We start from the raw sequence: 27,930 nt of genomic DNA on the forward strand, positions 1-27,930 counted from the left end.
ACCGGTGTAAAGAAGATGGTGCTCATCAAGGAATAGTAAGTAGAAGTATTTTTTCCACCTCTCCAGCCAAACATTTTATTTGCTTACGTTTACACATGATAAACGAGTATCTGCTGGTTCTCGATCACTTTTTGAGGGGAAAATGTGGACGCGCGGAAGTGGACTCGCGCCCGGGAACACCGGCTCGCGCATGAGGCCCAGCTTTAGCATGTAGCATTAGCATGCTAGGCTAAAGGAAACTACCTGCCATTCATTTTCAACGAGCGGTACGTTAGCACGCGATGCTATTAGCCGTCAAGATTAAACGACACCAAATCTGGTGATTCCCTCACATACAACGTAATATACATTGATTTTTACCAGTTCATATTTTCAGAAAGTGTCTGACTTGAAAGTAAGCGCATTGATTATAACAAATGTTTTTCCCTTTATATTAAAAACTCGCTATTTAGTGATTTTGTGCGGGTTTATGTAAGTAAGGCATTAATGACAGCAAAACCGCTTGACAGTTCGGCAACTTTTTGAGTACATTTCCGATAATATCAGATTCTGTTGCCGATATATTATATAACGTTGCAGAGATCTATTTACGTCTATCAAATGTAGGTGTTAATAACTTAGTTTAGCTTTTAAATGGACAGAGAGACTTAAAGGGAAAGTTCAAATTAAAATTTTGTCATCACTTACTCTCAAGTTGTTCCAACCCTGTATGAGTTTCTTTCTTATGTTGAACACAAAAGAAAATATTTGAATAATATGGGCAACCAGACAGTTGATGGACCCCATTGACTTCCATAGTAGGAAAAAAATATAATGGAAGTCAATGGGGTCGTCTACTGTTCATTTACCGACATTCTTTAAAATATCTTCTTTTGTGTTCAGCAGAAGAAAAAAGCTCATACAGGTTTGGAACAACTTGAGGGTGAGTAAGTAATGATGAAATTATTATTTTTGGGTGAACTATCCCTTTAAAGTTCGATTTTTAAAACCGGTGAATGGCAGCCGGTTGGTCTATAGTTGAATAGTGTTTATTGATGATTAAACTGTTAAATGACCCTCTTGCTTGACCTAGCACGTTTGGTTCGCCCTATTAACCACTTAATCTAACTATATTTACTCATGTGACGGTTCGCCTTATTAACCACTTAATCTAACTATATTTACTTGTGTGACTTGTTTTTTTTATATATAGATACATTCTGTTTTAGACATTCTTGAATGCATCCAAATTGGGCTTAAACATCAATTTGACAGGTGACCCTGGTTTTAAAGGGCCCACAGTCATTCATTTCCAACCTGTTCTTGTTTCCTTTCAGGTTTTATCTTTCTGCTCTCTAGGGATCTAGTTATCACATTTTAATTAGGTTCTCATCTGTTGGACAGGACATGACATGCTTGAAAACAGTTGCTGTATAGCCTTTAATCTGAGAGATCGGATCAAGATTATGCCACCTTATGAAATCCAGCACCTTTTTAACCTTCTCTGAAGGTTCAAAGTATCCACCCTTTAGGTTTGCAAGAGAATGCAAATTTGAGTGATCCTCACGTCACATGAAGCTGCGATGCAACAGGTGTGCATGGCTTTTGTTCCAGAAAACCCTCCGGACAGTGTCAGAGATCTAGCATGATCAGTGTGTTTGCTGCTACGACCTACGTCTACTGACTAGCCAATAAAAATGCAACATGAAATGGTGTATTGATCAATGCGACATGGCAATAAAACTTAAACCTATTACCTCAAGCTACATTTGGCATGCCAATTTGGCCTCTTTTTCCTAGCCATGACTGCGTCCATATTCTCCTTTCATTTCCTCTTTTTTTTCAACATACATACAAACCACAATTGCTTAAGTGCAATTCATTTTGCTCTATTGTTGTCTAATATTATATGTCGTGATGTTTTATTCTTCTATACTAACTTGCGTCGAAGCCTACGATTCAAAAGGTGTCATCATCGTACAGTCTACATGCATGTTGTACCCAAGTTTATTAGATCATGTCAAGTCCGTATCAGGCGTTAGATGTCCCGCGTAACACTCAGTCTGTTGTAAGACTGACTCCGCGCCGCGGCTAAGAGAGCATTTCAACCTCTTGAGGTTTTCAGGGGAGTTTCCGTATTGAGGAAATGTTGAGTAATGTAGAAACTGATGTATGTTTTCCTTTAAAAAAAGGTGTGGACTGTGTATTATGCATGCTGGTGTTGAATTGACCCTGTTTCTGCAGTGCTTTGCATCTCTGTAGATTGATTATTTCTTCATAGATCAGGGATTGACGGGGCTTTACTGCTATGATAGATGGGCGGTCATGGATGAATGATTGGTCGACTTGGTTTCTTACACAACTTTCGTAAACATTATATGTGAGCACTCGAGATGAGCAGTGGACTTTAATACGGTTGTTTTATACAGTAAAAGTTATGTTTTATTGGTAAAACTGCATAATAGCTTGAGTTACATTAACATTATGTGTAATAATCCAATATATCGTCGTCCAGGCTGATTATTAGTGCATGTTTGACCACAGTGGGTATAAAGAGCTGTTGGCTCTCAGTAGGGCTGGGCGGTATGACGGTATATATATCGTTAACGCGGTAGAAAATGTCAACCGTAACAGATTTTTTTATCCCGTCGTGTATACCGCGACATGTAAATAAGTGGGCGTGGCTAATTCCCGTGCAGCATACGTGAGACTGATACACTAAGATTTGTCAAAGAAACATGGAGAAAGCAGATCAAGAGGATCCACAAAGGAATTGTTTTTTTTAAGGTTGTTGTTAAAGGGATAGTTCACTTTGAAATTAATTTTTGGTATGTTTTAGCTTACCTCAAGGGCATCCAAGATGTAGGTGTCTTTGTTTCCGCAGTATTTTCAATTTTGATATTTTTAGGTCAAACCGTTCTTGTCTGTCAGTCATATAATGCAGGTCTATGGTCACCACCTCAAAGAGCATGACCAGAGAAGTCCAAATTAAACATGATTTAATGACTCGTAAATGTAAGTACACATTGATGGCCTAAGACACGAAACGAGCGGTTTGTGTGAGAAAACGAACAGTATTTATATCGTTTTTACCTCTTGTAAACACAGCCACGTCCAAGTGATCTGAGGGCGCGGGCGCTTCGGTCTGCGCAAGCGCCGGAAATTAAACATAACTAGTATTACTAATATCCTACAAAATCAAAAGGAAGTAACTAATTTATTATAAATAGTATAGTTCAATGTAAAATATTCAGATATTATAAACTGATTGATGAAGTAAAGCAATGCATGAGATTGAAAAATTATTCAGCAACACTTTATTTAAAGTTTAATTGCACCTATGAGTTGTATTTAATATAAATCAGTTAGGGGAAGTTCATCTAAAAGTTGATGAGTGTGTTTTGTTTACTATATTTAGCTATCAAATAGTTTACCAAAGAAATAATTTACCAAAGAAAAAAAGAAAAGAAAAATCAAACAAGATTAAGTACTTTTAATTTCTATAGTATTTGGGTTTATTTATTATACAAAGCCCCTTTTGTCGATTTTTCAAGAATAACTACATATATAAATAACTATATCGTGAAATATATCGTTACCGTGAAATAAAATTAGTCATACCGTGAAACACAATTTTGCTCTAGCTCTCAGGAAACCAGGTTTGAGTCTGAACTGGATCATTTCCCCTCTCTCGCCCCCACATATGTGCTCTAGTTTCCTGTAATAGTGTCCATCTCGTGTGCTGTCATTAAACTGCGTATTATGTGCCATTATGTATGTTTCTGATTATTGGAATTATCGTTAGTTGATGAAATTGCTTGTTTACTACTAGTAATAGACTGATGATGTATATCAGCCAGGCTGATTAATTATCTGATATTTACACATTTAGAGATTATCAACATCGGCCTATTAACAAATGAATCAAATTTGTTTTAGTAGAAAATTTAAACAGCTGTTATGTGACTTGCATTTAATTAATTAATTATATATATATATATATATATATATACATATATATACATACATTTGTTTTATAAATAATACGTTTATTTTATATATATATAATACAAACATTTTGTTTTATAATATTAAAATTTAATAATATATATATACATTTATGAATACATTTATAAATATATGTTATTATGTTTATTTATAAATATGCAAAAAATTATACTTTATAATACTATTACAATTATATATATATATATATATGAAAATTATACATTTATTTGTTATATTTATTTATAAATATATACAAATAACAAATAAGTATTTATAATATCTTTTATAAAATATGTATTTTTTATAAGTATATACATTTTAAAAATATGACTTTTAATAAATATAAACATGAAAATAAGCAAGTATTTAAAATATTGAACAAATTTATTGACAAAGTTAGAAATTGTATAAAGTAACTAAACTGAAAAAAATGGCTGGTGGTGGAGTTTGATATTTAAAAATGTTATATTTACTTTTATTTTGTATCTTTGTGTGTGTAACATGCATGTTTTCTAATTGTCCTTGTTTCTTCTTTCAGTCGTGTGGTCTTGCCATGCTCGGTGGAAGAGGTGAGTACAGCTCTTTTTATTTTTCACACTTCCTCAGGTTTTGATAAGTTAAACATTGACTGTAAGTGCACAGTGTCACTTTAACCTTGAAAACCCGAGCCTTGTTTCCTAATGTTTAATATTGCTGAGGGGTTATTAGTTCCGTTAGCGACGTCAGTACAACCAGACAACTGTTTGCACCTCCTCAATCTGATGTTTCTCTGGAGTTCAGTCGCGTAAACAATCGTGTAAAACCTCAGCGTTTTGAACTGGCCTGGCGCGTCGAGGATTTGATCAGAGCAACAAGGACAAGATAAAGCTTGTCATGCATGTAGAACACCGGCGCCCTCGGGGAACACTTGAGTCTCACGCACTTTTTAGAGAAGCGTGCTTGATGTTTGCTTGATTGACATTGTTTGATATTTTGCATTTAGGATGCCGTCGATTCATAGCACTCTGCAGTCAGAATACCTTTGTGAAGTCCTCCTGCAGCCTGACAGCTGTCAAGCAGACTGATTCCAGTTCAGAAGCGTTCAGATATGATGCACAGATACACGATCCTCTTTCTAAAACACACACTCTAGGGCTCTGTTCCAAAACATAGTGAGCGCCTCAGAGAAAAAAGCTTCAATGGTTCTATATAGAACTCTAGGGTTCTTGACTCAAGTTTAAAGAACCCTCAATGCAAAAAGGTTCTTTAGAAGGCAAGGCAAGATTATTTATATAGCACATTTCATACACTATGGCAATTCAAAGTGCTTTACTGAAAGGAATTCAAATAATCACAAAATAAAAGCAAGGAAAATTAAAACAGTTATAAAAGAGATATATGATACAGTTATAAAATTAATTAAAAGAGTAAAAAGGTGATACATGGATACTTCTCATCTGGTAAAACACTGGTGTATCATATTTTTCACAACTCCCAGTTTTATTCTGAGATTTCCCCATGTTGATTACACTCCTATAAGGAGAATCTCCTATAATGTTTATTTACTGTTTTTCTAGTGATAGTCTGTTTACGAGATGTTTAATTCATACAATTTATATTAAAATGAATTAAAAACTAAATCCTTAAAAGGATGCAATGATTGGAACCTTTAAAAGGTTCTATATATGAAGCGCCTGAAAAACCCTTTAAACTTCTTTCTAGAACCTTTTCTTGTTGATTAACCGAGAAATGCTGAGAATCCACGAACGGCATTATTAGTCCTTTTTCTAAAGTAACATTTTAAACATCGATTTTGCATGTTTTGATGTACACATATTCTTGATAGAAATATTAATTTCTATCGTAAAGAAGTGGCCAAATATGAAAGATTAAGTGGACATAACTATTAATTTACATAAATATGAATAACTATTCATGCACATGCCTGTGGCAGTTCCCTGTTTGCCTTTGTTAAACTGGTTTTGCCATAATGTCCCTCTAAGGCATCAATCAGTCACACAATGCAGAGTTTTGTCTTAATATCTGAAACTGCTGGAAGGCACATATTTTAATTATACGAGAGCCGTTTAATTCCCCAGATGCTGATCTGAGTGTTTCCTATATGAAGTCTGTAGGCTTTGTGTTTTCATGCATGTAAGACTGCTAGTTTCTCTTTGATTATGATGTTTTCCTTATTTTACCAGGTAAGATTTAACAAAAAAAACTTCTCTTGATATTAAAATTTCTTTTCCGAGAGGACTTTTTAGGAGTGTACTAGCATATAGATGACCTCAAAGACAAGGGCTATTTTAGTAAGTGATTTATCCATCTAAGTGTTATTTTAGTTTCATTGAGATTTTAGATTAATATTATGAATTCGTTTTCATTTTTATATTTTCCATTTTGGTTAAAGTTTATACTAATGTTGTGATTTTGTTATTTTTATTAGTCTTTATATTTTATCTATATCTATATTTTTTTTATCTTTGTCTATATAGTTACTATTAATTTTTATTTATTTTAGTACATCAAGTTAAAATAAATGAAAATTAGATGTTGCCTTGGCAAAAAGTTATTTTATGTTTTCATGGTTTTAGTTAACTACAATAACTCTGGACTAAACTCCAATTTTTTATTTAATAGAGAGTCATCTTTGGTTTGGTATTGACTTAAAGGGGTCCTATTCTGCTTTTTTCCATGTTCATCTTTCTTTAGTGTGTGTAAGGTTGCTGTTTGAACATGAGAAAGGTCTGCAAAGCACAAAGTCCCTCTAGCGACAGTTCTTCTCTATATCAGTGTCAGTGTTTCTGAACTCCTGAAACGCCTCCATTGTTGTCTTGAGTTTCTTCAGGGAACGAACACGTCACAATATTCCTCATTTAAATAATTCATACGCAGAATAAAGGGGCGGGGCCTGGTTGAGTTAGTTAGTAGTGTGTTAAACTGGCGGTTATGGTAAGGGGCGGGACATTTCCCAAACACACTCGAAGCGCTCGACCAATCACAACACACTGCTCCAGCCGACCAATCAGAGCACAGTGTGCTTTTCAGAAGGAGGGGCTTCATAGAGACAGGAACTAAACAGAGCGTTACTGACAGACTGGGAAGAGAGGAGCCGCAACAATGGAGAATATGGGAAAATATTGTTTTTTTCTATTCTAGTAAAGCCCAAAAACCACATCAAGAAGACTTTGTAAAAGCGCATAATAGGTCCTCTTTAAGTGTGGTCATGCACTGATCATCTGTACTCTCTGACCTGTTTCTCTGCTCTCTGCCATTGCAGTATCAAGTCGGGCAGCTTTTCTCGGTGGCTGAGGCCAGTAAAAACGAGACGGGTGGCGGAGAGGGCATTGAAGTGCTGAAGAACGAACCGTACGAGGAAGATGGCGAGAAGGGACAATACACACACAAAATTTACCACTTAAAGAGGTAAAAACAAAGTCAGCAGCTTAGGTTTATTCTGTACGCCAAGATGAGTTCAGCAAACTTTAATAATATAGTCACGTCATTTTTTATAACACTTAAAAGCTTTGTATAATGCATTATAAAATAATTTTTAATGCATTAATAATGCCTCGCAATGCACATTATAATGCATTGTATGGTTTCATGAATATTTGTTATAATACATAATAATACTTCTCTATTACACATTTAATGCATTAAAACACATGACAAACAACCAATTTCAGATGTAACAAGGACTGCATATTATAACGTACATTATGAACGCCTTTAGAATGCATTATACATAAAAGCTTTAAGTGTTACTGATTTTTTTTAACGACACCTACACTTTAGTATAGTCTGATGTGACACATCTCAAATGTTTTGCAACACCCATTATATGACAAACCATTCAACTTAACGCAAAGCTGTAAATAATTCTTCTGGCTTTGCTTCAGTGCTTTTGTGTTTTGTGTTCGTCCAGTAAAGTGCCAGGCTTTGTGAAGATGATCGCACCAGAGGGGGCGTTAGTTTTCCACGAAAAGGCCTGGAATGCTTATCCATACTGCCGCACGAGTGAGTGGAAAACCTTTTCATCCGTTATACTGCACAATCCGTCACTATCATGTTTTTATTGCATATGACAATATGTAATGAATTACATATTGGGACAGATGTCATGCATATACAGTGTTTTTGATTGTTTCATGAAGTTCTCACATTTGTGAAGAATTAGGCCAAAAACATACTCGCGCAGGTTATTGTTATTCAGGTAGCTTGCTATAAACATTTAAAAATGTTAGTTAAACATCTCTCCGCCGACCTGAGAGAGTTTATGTCTGCTACACTGAGAACGTAATGAACACTTGAGTTGCATTACGATCTGAGCTCTGACGTATTTTCTAGCTATAAAGTGCATTAGTGTCCACTTTTTCAGCTGCGTTGGTTCCGGAAGTATTTTAATGAGCCATGAATCAAGGCAACCAGGTCTGAGGTGAATCACATTATTACAAACTTTAATTTGAAGCAACAAAGCATTTGAAAAGAAAGTACTTGGCTTTAGTCAGGGGAAAGGACTACAATCCCATAAAGCATTGCAAACAGCATTATCAAATTAAAAATGGAGAAAAATAAAACTACTCGTTTAAAAATGTTTATCTATCTATCCATCAAAAGTATTTTGAGAGCGAAGGGAAACCAACTCTATTACGTCAGTCGGAGTGCTTCAGTGGAGTGGGCGGAGCTAAAGAGCTCTTTTGATGCATTTAGCTTGTCTTGACTCTGATTGGTGGAATTTTATGTACAGCATCATGGGTAATGTAGTTTTTCACCACGAATTCCACTGTTAAAGAATTCCAGTGTTTTAAAATAAGTTGAAATAATGTGGGCTGACGGCTTCGACCGAACCAAATACTGTTGATAAATAGGGATGCACGATATTGGATTTTGGCCGATATTCGATATGCCGATATTTTCAAACTAATTTTGCCCGATACCGATATATTTGTATTTTTTTTTAAAGTGCAAAAAAAGCTTATTTAAGCTTCTATTAAAGTTCTCAGTGAAGAGCAGTGAGTTATTTCCTCTGTGTTTTGTTGTTTTATTAACATTAAAGGGATAGTTCTCCCAAAAATGTTAATTGTCATCATTTACTCTCTCAAGTTTCTTTCTTCTGTTGAAAATAAAAGTTATTTGGAAGAATGTGGCTAACCAAACAGTTGCTGTACTTCAGTGACTTCCGTAGTATATTTAAGCACAAGAAAGAAATGAATACAGGTTTGGAACAACATTAGAGTGAGTAAACAATGACAGAATTTTTATTTCTGGGTGCAGTATCTCTTTAAGGACAAGCAGCAGCATATTATAGATACTGTCTCTTTAAGAGCTGCACGCGACGCGTCTAATATACACTCATTTGACAAGCAGATTTTCTCTGTTTGCTTTCACTTTAGACATAACCAACTTTATGTAAAACGTGTGTGTATTTGACAGTATCAGCGCAATAAGACTGGAAAGATTAGTCCAGTATGCAGGCGCTGTGACAGGCTTTAGTTCCTGTGAGCGTCGGGTGTAACGCGCTCAGAAAAGCGGATGTTAGAACAGCGCATCAGCACGTGAATGACATGTTTAACTAGCAAGACTTTGATGCACATACAAATAATGAACTTTTGTGAATTGCAGTGTCCCGTGAGTGTAACCCTACCTCTGCGTTTACATGTGATGTGATGTGAATGTACGTCGCGTTGTACAGTATGTTGAGATGAAGGCGCCAGAACTGAACTGATAGAATGCACGATACTATGATTTTTCTTCAAAAGCAGATCGTGAAGAGATATTTTAATCATCCACGATCAAAAACCGCGTGAGACGCACACCCCTAGTTGGAAGTTTAAGTTGCTGGCGCTCATGCTTCGTTCACGGTCGTCACGTGCGCATAGGAAACACGCCACCCTATCGGCAAGGCACATCGGCAGAAATATTCATATCGGCCGATGCCGATGATGGTCATTTTAAGCTTTTATCGGCCGATACCGATGTTGTCCTGATATCATCGTGCATCCCTATTGATAAATAACCTTTTAGTTCACAGTAGGGCTGTCTTTAAAGGTTTATTGTTTAAGCTTTAAGTTATTGTTAAAAATCAATTTCTGTATTAAAAATGAATGGAGTTTTTACTTCCAGAACTCGACTGTTGCACTCTGTAATGGTTTGCATTTATGTATTCAGAGTATGTTTTAGGCCTTAGACTTGAGTCATTTGTATTGGTCTGTTTTGACAGTGGAAATATGAATGTTTTCTGTGTCACCTGATTATTTTTTCTTCTTTTATTTTTGCATGCTGCTCCATTCTCTTCAGTTGTGACTGTAAGTACAAAAACTTGCTGTCATTGTGACTAGTTTACACTAAACTCTTAGTGCATGACCATTTACAAATTGAATTAATAGAAAAGTCTTTGTTTTATTGTTTATCATTTCAAACTAGTTTTTGTCAAATGTTTTGATTGTTTTGAAGTGCACATGTGTTGTCTGTCTTTTTGATAAATTATAATTTTGTCATTGCATGTGGTGACATTTATACCCCTAAGTGTGGTTTAATTGTCTGTTTGTGTATCTATCTTAGTTCAGCACACCAATCTTAACACCAGTTTACCTAGAACTTAAAGCCAGCTTAAAAACACACACTCTGAAGTTGTTGGGCCTTTAGAAACATGCACTGCCATCAGATGTGATATTTGCATTGCATGCACTGCTAAACCACAGTTTTAAGTGAAGTCATACTGCTGTTTGTGACAAAACCTGAACATAAACATGCATTTTCTCCTCAGAACGAATACATGAAAGATGATTTCATGATTAAAATAGAAACGTGGCACAAACCTGACACGGGCTCTTTAGAGAATGTGAGTAAGACGTTTCTTTGTGATTTGATATTTTGAATGCATCTGTAACATCATGCTCAGGCTGATATGTTTTTGGTGTTTGTTTATGCCCATTATCAGGTACATGATCTGGACCCAACCACATGGAAGACAGTGGAGGTCGTGCATATCGATATAGCTGATCGGTCTCAGGTTGAACCTGCAGTGAGTTCACTTTCCATCAGTCTAGAAACACTTTGCATTGTTTGCATGTTCTTTGTGGTAACATTATCCACTTTGAATATAATGCTAATAGTCCATCTCTGCTGGTCATCCTGTGGTCAGATCGCACTCAAAAATAGGTTATTGATACCCAAACCAGTTTTAACTGTAATTTGCATAATCACCCCTCCTGATGCAAATGCATTAGGGTGTTTTCACATTATAACTTTGGTGTTGGCTAATTGCAAGTGATGTTCCAGGCCACTCTTGAGAAAGTGGCCTGGAATTATTTGAAGCTCTTTTAGTGGTCAACCATTGTGTTCTTGTTAATGACTGATGCAGATAATCTCAAACTGGCCAAATCTGGTTTATCTGTCTGTCACTAGTCTCTTTCATCCTTAAAGTAGAATTTGTGTTTTATGTAATATCCCAATGTTTTCAACATTGATAATAATCAGAAATGTTTCTTGAGCAGCAAATCATCATATTAGAGTGATTTCTGAAGGATCATGTGACTCTGAAGACTGGAGTAATGATGCTGAACATTCAGCTTTGATCACAGGAATAAATTACAGCTTACTATATATTCACATAGAAGACAGTTATTTTAAATTGTAATAATATTTCACAATATTACTGTATTTTTGATCAAATATATGCAGCCTTGGTGAGCAGAAGAGACTTCTTTCAAAAACTTTTAAAAAATCAGATCCCAAACCTTTCAACGGTATTATATATACTTTGCTGGTAATGGGAAAGCACATACTCATATCTAGCAAGATAATACTATTATACTATATATCATAAAATTATCTTGATACCGTAGACCCCCTTTGTTACTGTTTGTTTTTGCTTGTAAGTGTGAGCATATCTAAATTAATACAATTATTCATTAGGTTCATACAAAAACGTCACAGATTTCTCCATCTTTAGCACAAGAGGCATCGTTAGCCTCAAACGTGTACCTCTGACGTGTACTTTGAAACTATTTTCAATTTGGGATTTGCTAATCCTTATCCCACATGCTATATTTAGACTGGCTACTGTGTGATTTGTGATTCAGCCTGTAGCCGGTGTGTTGCATAAGACTGGATTAGGGTGACGTGACATTAGTGTGTGGACCATTGCCCTTCTAACCTGCATTACTCGAGGTTCACTAGTTTACCAAGAAGCCTCCTTATCATTACTTATCAATCCACTGAACCTCCTCTAAGCAGCAGATTTACTGCACAAACTGGTAAAAACAGTCAGTTTGAAGCTGTAGACGTAAAACTCAAGCTTCAAGAACAAACAAACTGGCTGCCGGTGTCGTATACTAGCAGACACGCGTCGCATCAAACATCAGCAGCTTTGAATAAATCCAAATACGTTTCCATTAGACCTCATTCTGGCTCTGTGCCAAACACACACATACAGCTGCACTCGTTTGACTGGAGTCCAGTGTTGCCTATCAGGAGTGTACAGGTTATCTGACCTGTAGAGGGCTGCTGAAGTGACTGCTCTTCTCATGCCTGAGCACTTTTATGCTTCGTATCTTTAATTAGTTAAGTGGATCAGGCCTGGTTAGGGTTAATCCTTATTCCCATATGTTCACGGTACTTAGCGCCGAGGTTTGAGAGATTAAAAGGTAGAGTGCGAGTATGTGCAAAAAGATGGAAATGGTGGGAATTCCCAAACTGAAGGTGTTTTTTAAGATAACGTGTTGTTGCAGACACATTTAGCGACTTTTCAGCATCATTACTCCAATCTTCAGCGTCACATGATGCTTCAGAAACCCTTCTAATATGCATATTTTCTGCTCAAGAAACATTTATTGATATTGTTGAAATTCAGTGTTGGAAACTGATTCTTTTTTTTTTTCATCTTTTTTTTCAGAATTCTTAGCTGAATAGAAAATTAACAATTTAATGCATCCTTGTATGATGATTTTCCCCTCCAAAAAATGCCAACATTGATAATCAGAAATGATTGCAGCAAATTATCACATTAGAGTGATTTCTGAAGGATCATGTGACGCTGAAGACTGGAGTAATGATGCTGAAAATTCAGCTTTGATCACAGGAATAAATTACATTTTAAAATATATTCACATTTGAGGATATAAAAAATATTAAACTATTACTATTTTTACTGTATTTCTGATCAAATAAATCCATAAATAAATGTTGAGCAGAAGAGACTTACAGAAACATAAAAAAATAAATAAAAAACCTTTAAATATAATTTAACTTGTGCTTTAACTTAAGGCCTGACACTAAGGAGCATGCAAATACAACGTGATGTCATATGCTAATTAGTGCATTACGCCATCTAGTGACATTTGGCAACCTTTTTGAGCAGGTTTAAGCCAATTATCACTGAAAGTGGTTGACAATAGAGATAACATGAAAAAAATCAATCATGTTCCTGGTCTTGTTTTGCACAATTAATTGGTAATAATTTACAGCTCTTCACCAAAATTGAATATCCATCTCTGAAATTACTTCTATGCCAACTCAAGCAAGGCAGTGTGGAGAAATATGAACCATAAAGGAAATATAAGTGATCCAAATTGTCATTCTCTCAGGATTATAAACAAGACGAGGACCCAGCAATCTTTCAATCAGAGAAAACCGGCCGAGGACCTTTAGGACCGGACTGGAAAGTGAGTGGCTCTTTTTTAATTAATTTATCAGACATTTATTATTAGTTCCCTATCAACTCTGTTCTATATGAAGATCTTGTGTGATTTCTCCCTGAACAGAAAGAGCTCTTGGCCAAGCCAGACGCCCCTCGTATGTGTGCGTACAAACTAGTCACTGTCAAGTTCAAGTGGTGGGGCCTTCAAACCAAAATAGAAAACTTCATCCACAAGGTAACAATCGACACCCATTCAAACTAGCGCTTAGCAACTTTATCATTTATTCACCCATGTTGTTTTTCCAATCACTTATGGGACACAGAAAGAGATATTTAGTGGTCTAGAGCGCTCTTTTTTTTGTGTGAGCACTCATGTGATATATTATTAAAGCAATACTAGAACAGGTTTTCCTGCTTGAATGTTGATTATTTTCCTCATATTCTCCATCGTTGCGGCTCCTCTCTTCCCAGTCTGTCAGTAACGCTCTGTTTAGTTCCTGTCTCTATGAAGCCCCTCCTTCTGAAAAGCACACTGTGCTCTGATTGGTCGGCTGGAGCAGTGTGTTGTGATTGGTCAAGCCCTTCGAGCGCGTTTATAAAATGTCCCGCCCCTTACCATAACCGCCAGTTTAACACACTACTAACTAACTCAACCAGGCCCCGCCCCTTTATTCGGCGTATGAAACATCAAACAGCAACATTACACACTAAAGAAAGATGAAGATGGAAAAAAAAGCATAATATAGGACCTCTTAAAGGATTAGTTCACTTTTTAAAAAACTTTTGCTGATAATTTACTCACCCCCATGTCATCCAAGATGTCCATGTCTTTCTTTCTTCAGTCGAAAAGAAATTAATGTTTTTGATGAAAACATTCCAGGATTTTTCTCCATATAATGGACTTCAATGGTAGCCAAACGGTTCAAGGTCTAAATGACCGTTTCAGTTTAGCTTCAAAGGGCTTTAAACGATACCAGACGATGAATAAGGGTCTTATCTAGCGAAACGATCGGTCATTTCAAAAATAAATAAAAAAGTGAAAGTTTTATAGGCACAAATGCTCGCCTTGCGAACTCTCCTGTTCGAACTCGTTCATCAAAATGAACAAATCTTTTTTCGAGTCAATGACTCGAAAAAAGATTCGTTCATTTTGATGAACGAGTCATTATATGGAGAAAAATCCTGGAATGTTTTCATCAAAAACATTAATTTCTTTTCGACTGAAGAAAGAAAGACATGGACATCTTGGATGACATGGGGGTGAGTAAATTATCAGCAAAAGTTTTTTTTAAAGTGAACTAATCCTTTAAACTATGGCAAGTTGTGTTGCGCCAAATTTAACGTCAATTGTATTAAGCATTTGTTCCTTATGTGTCTTCTCATTGACATCAACTGGAGTGATGCATCTCAATGAGATTTGAATGAGATTTGAGATGTGTGTCAGTGAGTTTCATAATTCCCTCTGTATTCTTCCAATCTCACAATGCTTTTCAATAACAGCCTCTTTTTCATCTGCGTTTGCAGCAAGAGAAGAGAATCTTCACCAACTTCCACCGTCAGCTCTTCTGTTGGATTGACAGCTGGGTGGAGCTCACCATGGCAGACATCCGCAGGATGGAGGAGCAGACGCAGCGAGAGCTGGAAGAGGTGAGCAGGGCATTATGGGCTGAAGCACGTATAGGTTCCTCCATTGCATTTGCTCCCACCCATCCATGGCAGACCTCCTCATTCCCAGCAGTGCAGATCATGAAACGCTATTCTTTCCACATTTTGGTTTATTCATGAATGTCTTTAAAGGTGTAGGCTGTGATTGCTGTGCCTCTAGTGTCACAAAATGGAATTGCAAAAGAATATCATATTCATATATAAGTGTCACAAACCTCTCAAACTAAAGAAAATTACAGCTCATTTAAAAAATAACGACTTGCCACAAAAAATACAGTAACTACAACTGATTCAGCAAGGGAGATTAGACTAAAACAATTTGAACAATTCAAAATGGCCATTTCAATGCCGTTGCTTCGTATGTTTCGAATTATTGCATTAGAGGGCTTTTATTTTATTTGCAGTCTTTTTGTTATTAAATTCTGACTGCAAGATAAATAGCAACTGGTTAGTGCGCTATTGCAAGAAACACTGAGCTTATAAGTAGGGCTGGGCGATAAAACGATAACGATAGTTATCGCGATATAATTTTTCTCGATAAAACGATATCAAGAGTTTGATAAATGTTCGATAATGTTTATGTGCCAAAAGCGGAACGAAACTCATTTGAACCGCGCGCGCGTGTTTATCCGCTCGGCTCAAAGTCCAAACGGCAGCGCAGCGCGAGCTCACTAGAGTCAAGTCATCTTCATTTATATACCGCTTTTAACAATGGATTGTTTCAAAGCAGCTTTACAGAGATAAACATATAAATTAAGGTAACCGAGATTGTTTTGGCTTTATAGCGGTTCTTGAATAATGTTATTTCCAGCTAAAGTTAATTTTGATTGATTCACCTCCGTCGAAATGATCAGACTTTAACGCTGACGGCGTTCACATGCAGATTCAGAATTGATTCTATAGTTATGTGCTTTTGAAAATATGTGCGCAGGTTTGTAATTCCATACAACCCATGCCTAAACAAACTACTTGTCTTGCCTATACATTTTGATACAGAATTTTGTTTTATTTTATCACTTCGGGGTACGCAAACCGAAATTCACAACGCTTTATCTGTAGAGTGGGCAAGGGATCCTCCATAGGGAGAGGATAGTTGACACTTCAGCACTGCATTGTCATCGGGTCCAGGCGAATCTCCTTCGTCAGATCTGGATACGGCCTGGATCCGGCAGGCTGCGGGAAAACCTCGGGATTAACAAAGACACTAATATTAGCGTAGATGCCATTCTTCTTAAGATGTAACGAGTACATCAAGATTTAAGGGAAGTGTTCCCAGTTCCGGCTCACCTAATCTATGCAGCCTAACATTGAATTATAGAAGTCTGTAATGTATTATAGGGATGCAACGATTACAGATTTTCTAAGTACGATTATTGTCTGAGAAATAATCACGGTTTAACGATTATCACGATTATTATGCATCAATTAATTTCACAACACTACTAATGTATAATATCACATGAACACTCAACACTAGATTTTAATGTGTTATTTATTGCTGCCACAACACAGTACAAAATTATAAAATGGCAAACAATAATCAATCTCTTCCTTTGGAATTAAAGAGAAGTGCTTTGTAAACATCCAGCATTTTTCTTTTAAAAATAACAAATTAAGTCAAAGGCTGCAGGGCTCTTTGATTGAAATAGATCACAAAATTATTACGTTTTTAGTTTGTTCTAAATTTATTTTCAACCCGAGGTAGAAAACTTGATAACATGAAAACAATATCTTGTTGGTATTTGACTTAAAAACATAAATAAAGGGATAATAAATCCCAATGAAAATGAGAATAAACAAAGTATTTGGCTCGATTGAATTAAATGTAAGCTAAATATTAACTTTGTATTTCTTTTAAAAGAAAACAAATATAGTCCAAATGTTATCCACTCCAATATTATTGTACTTATTTTAATACTCTTTTTTTAATTATTAATCCAAATTTTACATGTGCCTTTAGAAAATCATCTATTATAATCTCATTATTTTGGTTTGTTTGTTTGAAGTTTAAGTAAAAATTATAGAAAGAAACTGAGAACATCTCTCATGCAGTGTTATTAATAACTGAAATTCAGTTAATTGGTAGTCCTAGAAGTCTACACGGCCCTGATCTTGTGTTAGTGTTTTACACCGGGCATATTAAAACTACAAAGCCTGACATTTAGGCTACTCAACACAGACGGGAGAAAGCAATATTAAGTTAAATGTTCACTGAAACTCTTGAGAGCACGTCACATTCGGTTTTCCACAGACTTGCGTAACCAAAACATTCCGCTGTTTTTTGTTGTTGTTTTTTTTACGTTGCACTGAAAGTTGCACGCCGCGTTCTCCTTTTTCCAAAGCGCTCCGGAGGTGTCTGTCGTTGCTGTGCTGGTTCTTGTCACTTGACCTAAGGTGCGCTTGCGGCATTCTGAAAAGTAGAGATGTTTTTATCTAGATGCGGCGCGGACGCGCTTGGAAAAAACGAGCGCGTCGCTTCCATTATGAGCGTGCACACCGCGCCCCTACATTTGAAATAACGAACTTGAGCGTGCAAAAGACGCGATATGTGAACACGCACTTAAGGTGTTTTTTCGGCGGAAATAGAGCGTCGCTGCTTAGTCCCTCTGCCATAGTGGTTGACGAGCACGGCACTTTAAGCTGGTGCACCGCTGGTGTAACTTTGTTTTCGTTTTGTGTTAGGTGCAAAAGTTCCGTACTTTGCAGAACACTCGGTGTAGCATAGTCTTTACGATTATTTAACCGTGACGTTTTAAAGCGCTGTTAATTGTGAAATCCGGTAATCGCTGCATCCCTAATGTATTATGTGTATGCTAGGTCAAAGAGATGTGTTTTTAGTCTAGCTTTGAACTGACAGAGTGTGTCTGCTTCCCGGACAATGGTAGGAAGACTGTTCCAAAGTTTTGGTGCTAAATAGGAAAAGGATCTACCGCCAGCAGTCGATTTAGATATTCTAGGTATTATTACTTTTGAGATCACAAAATTAGAGCAGACGCGTTTACTCTGATCGGCCTCAGTCACGAGATCCAGTGAGAAGCGCTTGAATTCAGCGAAGAACACATATGACTCGGTGATTTAAACCAGTTTAAAGGCAGATTAAACAGCGCTGACGAACAGGAGAAACACTGAGCAACGATACAGTTTTGTTTGTTTATTGTTTTATTATTTAGATCCCCATTAGCTACTCCATTAAGCTGCAGCTATTCTTCCTGGGGTCTTAACAATTTTTAACAAAATATTAACAGTCAGAAGGCTTTTCCTTCTACAAATCCCCATCATTTACCACGGATTTACTGTAAGGTTAGCCTAGTAATATTAACTGCACTATGAAATGTGGGATATACATATTGAATTGTATTATATTATTAATGTAGGACTAATGGAATATAATAACATTATTTAAAAATGTGTTTAGGCTACAGTTTTTCATACAAATACCACAGAAACCATAGTTACATTGCCATGATAGTGAGGGTGCTGTAGGCTATGCCTGGTTTTATCTGTGGTTATGATCTAAATGCATGATACTGGATGACCAATGGTTAATTTTAATAAAACTCAAACAGTCAGAATATTACATTTTACCAAATAAAAATTAGCACATGCAGAAACTAAGAAATATTTTTTTTTGTTTTTTTTTTTTATACTTTTATATTTATTTTGTTAAGGACAAATGGCATATGTTTGAATGTTCTACCTCAGATTTGGCAAATGTTCTCCTGTTTGTCATGATATGTTCTGACAATAGAGTAGTTTAAAACCACAATTAACTCTCTGGTTTCTACAACTTTCACTTAGGAGCAAAAATCTGCCTTTAAACTTGAAAGAAATAAAGATTTGACATTTATCGTGATAATTATCGATATCGACTGATATAAAAAAATTATCGTGATAATTTTTTTGGGCCATATCGCCCAGCCCTACTTATAAGTGTATTTGTGCGATACATTGTACAACCTGTACATGATCAGCCTACAGTGCACATCTGGACTGATTTTATTGCGTAACATGGGTGTTTATATGTGGAATAAAACATTAGTACCTGTGATATTAGCACCAAGGGTCATTATTTGATTGTAGACCTAAAATAGTAATAAATCTGCTTCTGGATGTTATTGAAGGGGTTACAGATTTGAGCTATATTGGTTTTTTTTAACCGCTGGTCACTGCTGGCAGCGCTCTCGTATTCTCTATTTTCAGTTGTGTTTTTGTTGAACGCGTCCCAGCTCAAGTGTATAGTATTTGGCCCAGATTCTTTCCTCTGCCCAGTAAATATGATGATCCAACGGCACGCAGTCTCTCCAAACTCTGACACGCTCTGTGATCGCTTTCAGCATGCAGCCAAGGAAAACCACAAACTCTTCACTGCCTGGGAAATATCGATCAATACATTCTCATCCAAATCCCGAAGGCGTAGTCGCTTATTAGTTTTATTCTCAAGCGACGTTTGGGCCAAGACCAATAAAGTGATTCCTTAACCGTCAACCCGTCAGTCAAGTTACGAGTTATATCTTTGTCCTAACCAGTTCATCTGTTAATGCCTTCAGTTGTTAAGGCTGGCATTTATAAAACACGCAGTATATGTCGTAAAACTTTATATTAAACAAACAGTTTTTTTTACACTGCTACTATACGGTTGCCAAGCAGAAAGTATGTATTTGGACTAATATTTGACGAATCAAGTTTGCTTTGGCTTTGCCGTGCTTTACAAAAACCTTCCAGGGTATATATTTTTTCAAAACCTCTTTTATGGAAATGATGGTGAATATATTTCCAGTGAGGATTATGTCAACGTTAACCCATTCAGTGCCTCTTCGCTGACATTAAACTGTTAAATGGGTGAATATCATGAAAACGGTCATGAATGCATCATATTTCTCACTAAAATTAAGAAAATGAAGCATATTTTTGCACCTTTAATATATTTTTTTTGTATTCTGAAATGCAAAAATGTTGCCATTTCCCAATAATAAATAGCTCGTAATGTAAAGAAATAACTTAATATATATATGTGTGTGTGTGTAAAGAAATAACTATATATATATATATATATATATGTGTGTGTGTAAAGAAATAACTATATATATATATATGTGTGTGTGTGTAAAGAAATAACTTAATATATATATATATATATATATATGTGTGTGTGTAAAGAAATGACTATATATATATATATATATATATATATATATATATATATGTGTGTGTAAAGAAATAACTATATATATACATATACATACATACAGTAGTCAACATTTGAAGTGGATCAAAACAGTTAATCAAAGTTGTTCTATGACAAGAATTATACATGATTCATGTATAATACAAAATTCATGTATAACATTGAAAGGTTTTTATCCACTTCAAATGTTGACTCTATATATATATATTAAAAAAGAGAATTAGGTTATTTTATTATATAAATATATATATCATGTTATATATACAATTTATTTATCATTTATTTTATCTACACTATGGTACAATTGTAATGTTTTTCGTTGTTGGTTTTACCCACACAGCATGGTTATTACTGTATTACAATAAAGAAATTGGTTTTATTTATCTGAGAATTTATATTTTAATTTGTTGCTTTTTTTTGAGGTACTGTTTTATTGCTATGAAAATGTCACAGTGCAAAAGATCTGGTAAAAAATTATAATTAATTTTTTTATGTAAAATTAAAAACTTTCTCAAATCCCAGCTTATTATATATATACATATATAGACTTCAGTAGGTAGGTTGATTCCCATAAAAACGATGACGTGGCCATTTCTACCTTCATTATGCTTTTATGTTCTGGCGTTCTCCTATTTTGAGGTTTCCTGACACTTTTCTTCCAGGTCGACGCCAGTAAGTGGAAAGATTGCACCTAACGGCATGTTTTGTTTCTAGATGCGTCAAAAGGGATCCGTACGAGGCACGACGGCAGCCGATGAGTAGCCGAATCCTTTTTAGTAACACAAGGCAGGTGGAGAGACTCCGTAAGGACAAGCAGTCGCTCCGTCGCTCATTCTTTCTCACGTTCTTTTCATCCGCCGCCACCCACTAACCCATCACTTCACTGCCTCCATTTCAGCTAACCACAACTAACTTTTCTTCTGGTGTTCTCCTCTCAGCTGACGTGTGGGCCAACATAACCCGAGTAAAAGTGTTAGTCATTTTAGACAAACTCTTGGCTGAACCGCCCGATAGTTTTCGCTCAGGCCAGAGGAAAATAGTGCCTCAACGGCGCAAATTAAAAGCAGGTGTTTGCAGCTCCTTGAAAAAGCCTCATCTGCAAGTTCTAATGGTTTTAGACTCCAGTTGAAAGGTAAAAGAGGTTTTTGTGAGACGTTCTTGATGTTTAAAGCAACTGTGGTGGCCAACGGCTGTAGTTTCCAAAAGCAGCGTTCTTCTGTCGAGTTGTTGATCTTCTCTCTAAATGAAGCCAGCTTTGCGATGTTTACAGGAGCAGCTGCAATGGCCTTCTTTCTCTTTTCCGTTATTCTCATCCTAAAGGGTTAGTGCATGCAAACAGAGTCATTTACTTCCTTCATGTCATTCCAAACGACTCCACATGACTTGCTTTCTCCACGTTTGTTTTCTGTACAATGAAAGCATACAGTGATCACGTGCTATCAAGCTCAGAAATAGCAACAAAAAAGAAGTTTATGTGCTATATTTCTAAGTCTTCTGATTTTCCTCTCAAATTTGGAAGATGAAAATATGAAATATTTGCAGAGAATGAACGCCTAAATTTCAGTTTGTTCTAGGGGTGTAGCGATTCCCTCATGTCACGATGCTGAACTCGCGATACGATATTATTGCGATACTCCAAGACATATGATAAATGGTTAACAAAAAATATGCACTGTTGATTAAAATGCTAAATTTGATATTACAATGTATGTGTAAATGAATAGGATGGACTTGGTGCTGGAAACCCAAAGCACAGGACAATAGAGACACCAGAATAACAATATTCATGATTCTCAAGCTGAAAATACTGAATTATTTTAAACATATTTTATGTTTTTTATTTTTTTTAGTTTAGAGCTTTATTAGTCCCCGTGGGGCAATTAGTTAGAGCTTACATTTAGTAATTTAGCAGACGCTTTTATTCAAAGCGACTTACAACTGAGGACTAAACCAAGTCATCGTGAATGGACAAAAACAACACAAGAAGTGCTCAAAATACAAAGTTCAGACATTGCTCTGAGTAGCATAAGCCAGATAAGCAAGTAATTAAAGGAAAAGGAAAGAATTTTTTATTTTTTTTATTTTTTTTATGTTAAGTGCTCACGGAAGAGATGAGTTTTCAGTTGTCACAAGGTGCCTCACGTAAAACACTTAGCACATACAAATACATAAAAAATAATAATAAAAAAAAAATTATAGCGATTTGTAGAACATTTAATTGCCCTTAGACGTCGTCCAAATGCAGCGGGTGTGCACTCTTTCACTGACTAGATATATTTAAAATAATTAATGTAGGCCAGTTTTTACTGGTAACATCATCATTTGGCATTATCAGGACCCCTATTGCATTATTATACATTATATTCAACATTATATATAGTAGTTTAATGCAGTACTGACACTAAAACTCTGAAAACCTTTTTTTTTATCACACAGTAACTTTATTTTGGGTGAACTATCCACAATACATATTTTTGTATTGCGATATATTGTGACGCCTAGTTTGTTCATCTCATAAAAGGTGTCAGATGACTTGTCCTATAGTGCATGTGTTGTATGGCCACGACACATTTGTGTAGCCACTGTATACTTTCATTGTATTAAAATGAGCAATGCTTCTTTAATAAGAAAGAAACTCATGCAGGTTTGGAACGATAATAAAAGATGACCGAACTTTTGATTGAGTGAACTATTCCTTTATTTTCGTATTGGTCATGTGTGTTGGACGTCTTTCAGAGTTGCATGAGTCTTGTGTTGATCTTGCAGCGTCTCTAAGGCAGTTATGAAGTTAATTTTATAGACTTTCTTCTTCTCGAGAGAAATTGAGCGTCTATTGAGAGTCAGAATGAAGCACAGCCGCTTCATATTTGTGTTATTCTCCCTCCCTCTGCGTTTGGCTGTGCTGTAAAACGATCTGGAAGAGATGAGACTCTTTCCAAGCGGCTCTGCCCAAACTTGTTTTTTTTCCCTCTCCCCTCCATTTCTCATTTCCCCTCATCGCTCCATTGCTGCTTCTCTGCACTGTGTTCTTGGTTTCTAATCACCGCTTTTGTGTTTGTTGATTTTTTCAGAGTGTGTTTGTATCCGGCGTGTGTGTTTCTGCTCTCTTTGGTTTGAGTGAGCATGCGTTCGTACACGTTTGAGTGTGAAAAAAAATGTCTTGTATTCACACTAACCAGGCACAGGGAAAACTAAATGCTGCAACGATGCGACGAAATCACGGCAGATCAGAAGGAGTTATTAAGTAGTGTTTATTAGTAAGGCACTACTATTGTTAGTCAAACTTAGTGTTATTGATTCGAACAAACCTTGTACTCAAAGTATTAAACTTCAGTAGGCAAATCGCCCAACATTGTTTGTACTGCAGATGTGATTAATTAGACTTAAACCTTTTCACTTGTAGATGATAAAACGGGTGAAAAACCCCTATCTAGAGACTTGAGGAACTTGGAAACAGCCCAGCTAGTTAATTAGTATATTTAAAAAAAGTCTTATTTTTTTTTTATATACTGTTATATTATTTTTACTACTATAGTATTTTATAGTATTCATATTTTGAGTTAGCGTTTGTTTTCGGTTTACTTTTTTTAAGTGTTAGTAACTTTATTTGCTTTTGTTAATTACAGTAATTACAGTTTTAGTCTACTTATTTTTAGTATTTACTTATTCTTATTTTACTTATTCTATCTACTTATTTTTAGTATTTACTTATTCTTATTTTACTTATTCTATCTACTTATTTTTAGTATTTACTTATTCTTATTTTACTTATTCTATCTACTTATTTTTAGTATTTACTTATTCTTATTTTACTTATTCTATCTACTTATTTTTAGTATTTACTTATTCTTATTTTACTTATTCTATCTACTTATTTTTAGTTTTATATTTCGGTAACACTTTACAATTAAGGTTTAATTTGTTTGCAAATCTTCAACTACACTAGTAAACATGAAGAAGCAATGAAAAACACCACAGCATTGGTTATTCTTAGTTAATTTACTAATACATTTTTAAATCGAATTACATTAATGTATTGTGAATAAACAAGGAAAACGTTTATTTTTCAACTAATTGAAATGATGGTTAATGGATTAGCTAACATGAACTAGCAAGCAATATTTATTTCACAGCATTTATTATTTTTTGCTAATGTTAAAGAATTAAAAAATATTTTTAGTTTTGGTTAAAAATAAGCAACTTTATAGTGTTCGGCAGGATTTTAGACCAAATAAAAAAAAAATATATATTCTGTAGGATGTTAGACCTATGAAAAAACGTAATACCCTTATATTAACCATAACAAGTGTTATATTAGTTTTATACTATTGTTATTTTTACTATTGTAGTGTTTATAGTATTTTTATGTTTTGAGTTTAAAGGGGTGATGAACTGAGAAATCAAATTTTCCTTGAGCTTTTCATCAAATTATAAGAATATCCTGTAAGTTTCAGAACTGAAAACGTCCTTGTTAGTCCAATAAAAGCTTTTATTGACACCAGGCTCAGCAAACGGCTTGTTTTTCATAGTGGGGAACTATGACGACAAAGAGGATAAAACACATCCCCCCCGCAGAAGAAGATCAACGCCTACTTCAACACGGCCGGTTTAGCCCCGCCCACCGATCCGCGCATTACACGAAACTCATTATAATATGCAAACTGTTATCCACTCACAGCAGTGGGCGTTTACTTCCAACTCTTCAATGCGAGACGCCCATTAAAACCGAGCGTTTTTTAGCTAGGCTCAAAACTAGGGTAGAAAATAGCCTATTACTTATTCATTTTGATGTTTTTGAATGTAAAAACCAAGCGAATGTCATAAGTTGACCTCAGACAACAATATAAAACAATTTAAAGGATTAGTTCACTTTTAAAAAAACTTTTACTGATAATTTACTCACCCCCATGTCATCCAAGATGTCCATGTCTTTCTTTCTTCAGTCGAAAAGAAATTAAGGGTTTTGATGAAAACATTCCAGGATTTTTCTCCATATAATGCACTTTGCTGGGCACCAAACGGTTCAAGGTCCAAAAGACAGTTTCAGTGCAAACTGCAAACTGTTCAAAGGGCTTTAAACGACACCAGACGATGAATAAGGGTCTTATCAAGCGAAACGATCGGTCATTTCAAAAATAAATAAAAAAGTTAAAGTTTTATAGGCTCACATGCTCGCCTTGCTCTGTTCTTTGTGACTCTCCTGTTCGAACTCGTTCATCAAAATGAACAAATCTTTTTTCGAGTCATTTGGTTCATTTAATGAACGAATTGACTCGGAAAAAGATTCGTTCATTTTGATGAACGAGTTCGAACAGGAGAGTCACAAAGAACAGAGCAAGGCGAGCATGTGAGCCTATAAAACTTTAACTTTTTTATTTATTTTTGAAATGAGCGATCGTTTCGCTTGATAAGACCCTTATTCATCGTCTGGTGTCGTTTAAAGCCCTTTGAACAGTTTGCAGTTTGCACTGAAACTATCTTTTGGACCTTGAACCGTTTGGTGCCCAGCAAAGTCCATTATATGGAGAAAAATCCTGGAATGTTTTCATCAAAAACCTTAATTTCTTTTCGACTGAAGAAAGAAAGACATGGACATCTTGGATGACATGGGGGTGAGTAAATTATCAGCAAAAGTTTTTTAAAAAGTGAACTAATCCTTTAAAAAGCCAGTTCATGACCCCTTTAATATTTTCAACCAATGAGATTTCACTGTAGCCAAATTAAAACCGATCGACCACATGGATTATAATGGAAGAGTGTGTCACATGATAGGCCGCATCGTTCACGTTTTCACTTCATGCCTGGTTAGGACGTGATGGTGTTACGATTCATGTTTGCCTTTATTAGCTTGGCTTCAATCACGCATTAGAAAAGGCTCCTAACGGTCACTGTTTTCTTCTCTCACACCTGTAGCTTCGTAAAACTGGTCAGGTTCGAGGCACCAGTGCTGCTCACGAACAATGAGGCAAAACTACAAGAATCCAACCACGATGACGCTTGACGAAAGACATCAACGCATCCACCAAAGCGGCCAGCGCCGCCGCCGCCGCCGTCCTCCACCAGACAGCAGAATGACACAATGATCAGTAGTACTGGACAGGGTGGACACTCTTGTGCGCTGGACAACTCTTGACCTGTTTTCTAGATTCAGGCAGGTTGATCCAGTGACGATTACCACTTTGTTAGGACGTTTAGACATGTCAGAGTATTGCTGTATGGTTGTGTTATTCTATTTCAGAAAAAAAAAAAGGCATCGGACCAATTATTTGTTTGTTTTTGTTTGGTTATATTTTTTCATAATGGTTCAGATCTTTACTTTTCCTGTCTGTGTTTTAGTCTTTCCCCCCCCTCCCCGAGATGAAGCACTTCTTTTTGGTTCCTAATCAAGGGTTTTTAATTTGCCGTATCTGCGTAGTCCATCTCTAGTTTTTCTAGGAAAACGTGTGATGCTGCTTGCACGGCATGCACATTTGTGCGCAAAAACACTCGTCCACCTCGCAGAATTAATTTATTTTGTCTGCGAGTGGCTTTTGCATGAGCTCAGGCATGTTTTTAAGAGGGTCTCCGTGTTCTCCGAGACCCTTCATGTGACGCAACCCCCCTCAGGACTCTTTAGGTTCTCCTCTCCAAAATCCAGACTAATTACCGGAGCAAATCGCTGCTGCTTTTTTTTATTTTCCGAGTGGCTTTAGGACAGGCGAAGTGCTTTCATATCGCTAATCTACCTGTAACGCTTCAGGGTTCCCACGCTCACAGAAAACCTGGAGATATCAGGGACATGTTGTGATTTCCAGGCCTGGAAAAGTCTCAGTCTCGGTTCATTACATGTGTGCATGCAGGGAATAATTTCATTTAGTCCCTCAAGCACAAATCGCAGTTATAACAGCGCATATGCACATAGTTCTTAGCGGTTTCAAAAGCAGACAAGGCCATTTTTGAGGTGTAACTACTTTTCCAGGTGGATGAATCTCTGGTTACGGATGTAACTTCATGTGAGCAGCGCTTGGCTGATCCTTTTCTGGTATCCTTGCGCATATTATGCAAATATTACTGGCGTTGTCATGACAGCAAATTTAAATTCGCTGTCGCTACACAGGCACAGCCAGTAAGAGATTGTGTTGCAGAAGGCTCATGTTTGTGCCTGTAGTTCTTGTATTATTTCATTGCTTTACTGTAATTGCATTTTTTTTTTGCAAGGGACAAACTGAAATTTTCTCTGATTAACAATGTGCTTGTATTGAACCCAGGACATTTCTTTAATGAAATGTAAGGCATGCATACAGTAGTGTGGTCATCAACAGTGATGTCCGGCTTTGGAAAATTGACATCTTCATCCTTTATTCAAATATAGTTAAAAGTTTTAAGATTTTTTTTAAAGCATATTGTGTAGTTGTGCTTGGAGTCGATTGTTTTATTTGTGATTATAACGTAATAAACACAGTGTGTAGGAATAATTTTTGGCCAGACA

The 27,930-nt window shown here is 36.0% G+C and overlaps 2 protein-coding genes across 2 annotated transcripts in view; both read left to right on the plus strand.

Moving 5' to 3' along the window:
* On the plus strand, nt 1-26,711 carry pitpnb (phosphatidylinositol transfer protein, beta). Its single transcript, XM_056263139.1, has 12 exons — nt 1-35; nt 4,526-4,556; nt 7,250-7,395; nt 7,898-7,989; nt 10,270-10,277; nt 10,739-10,813; nt 10,913-10,996; nt 13,560-13,637; nt 13,737-13,847; nt 15,137-15,259; nt 21,177-21,265; nt 26,376-26,711. The coding sequence occupies exons 1-11, from the start codon at nt 16-18 to the stop codon at nt 21,222-21,224; spliced, it is 816 nt and encodes a 271-aa protein (XP_056119114.1). The 5' UTR covers nt 1-15; the 3' UTR covers nt 21,225-21,265; nt 26,376-26,711.
* The window catches only part of mn1a (meningioma 1a), a 50,945-nt gene that overhangs the window by 8,184 nt on the left and 14,831 nt on the right, over nt 1-27,930 (plus strand). The gene's annotated exons all lie outside the window — the stretch shown is intronic.

Source organism: Rhinichthys klamathensis, unplaced genomic scaffold, assembly GCF_029890125.1.
Source record: "Rhinichthys klamathensis goyatoka isolate OS25496 unplaced genomic scaffold, OSU_Roscu_1.1 h1tg000200l_1, whole genome shotgun sequence".
Classification (NCBI taxonomy): Eukaryota; Metazoa; Chordata; class Actinopteri; order Cypriniformes; family Leuciscidae; genus Rhinichthys; species Rhinichthys klamathensis.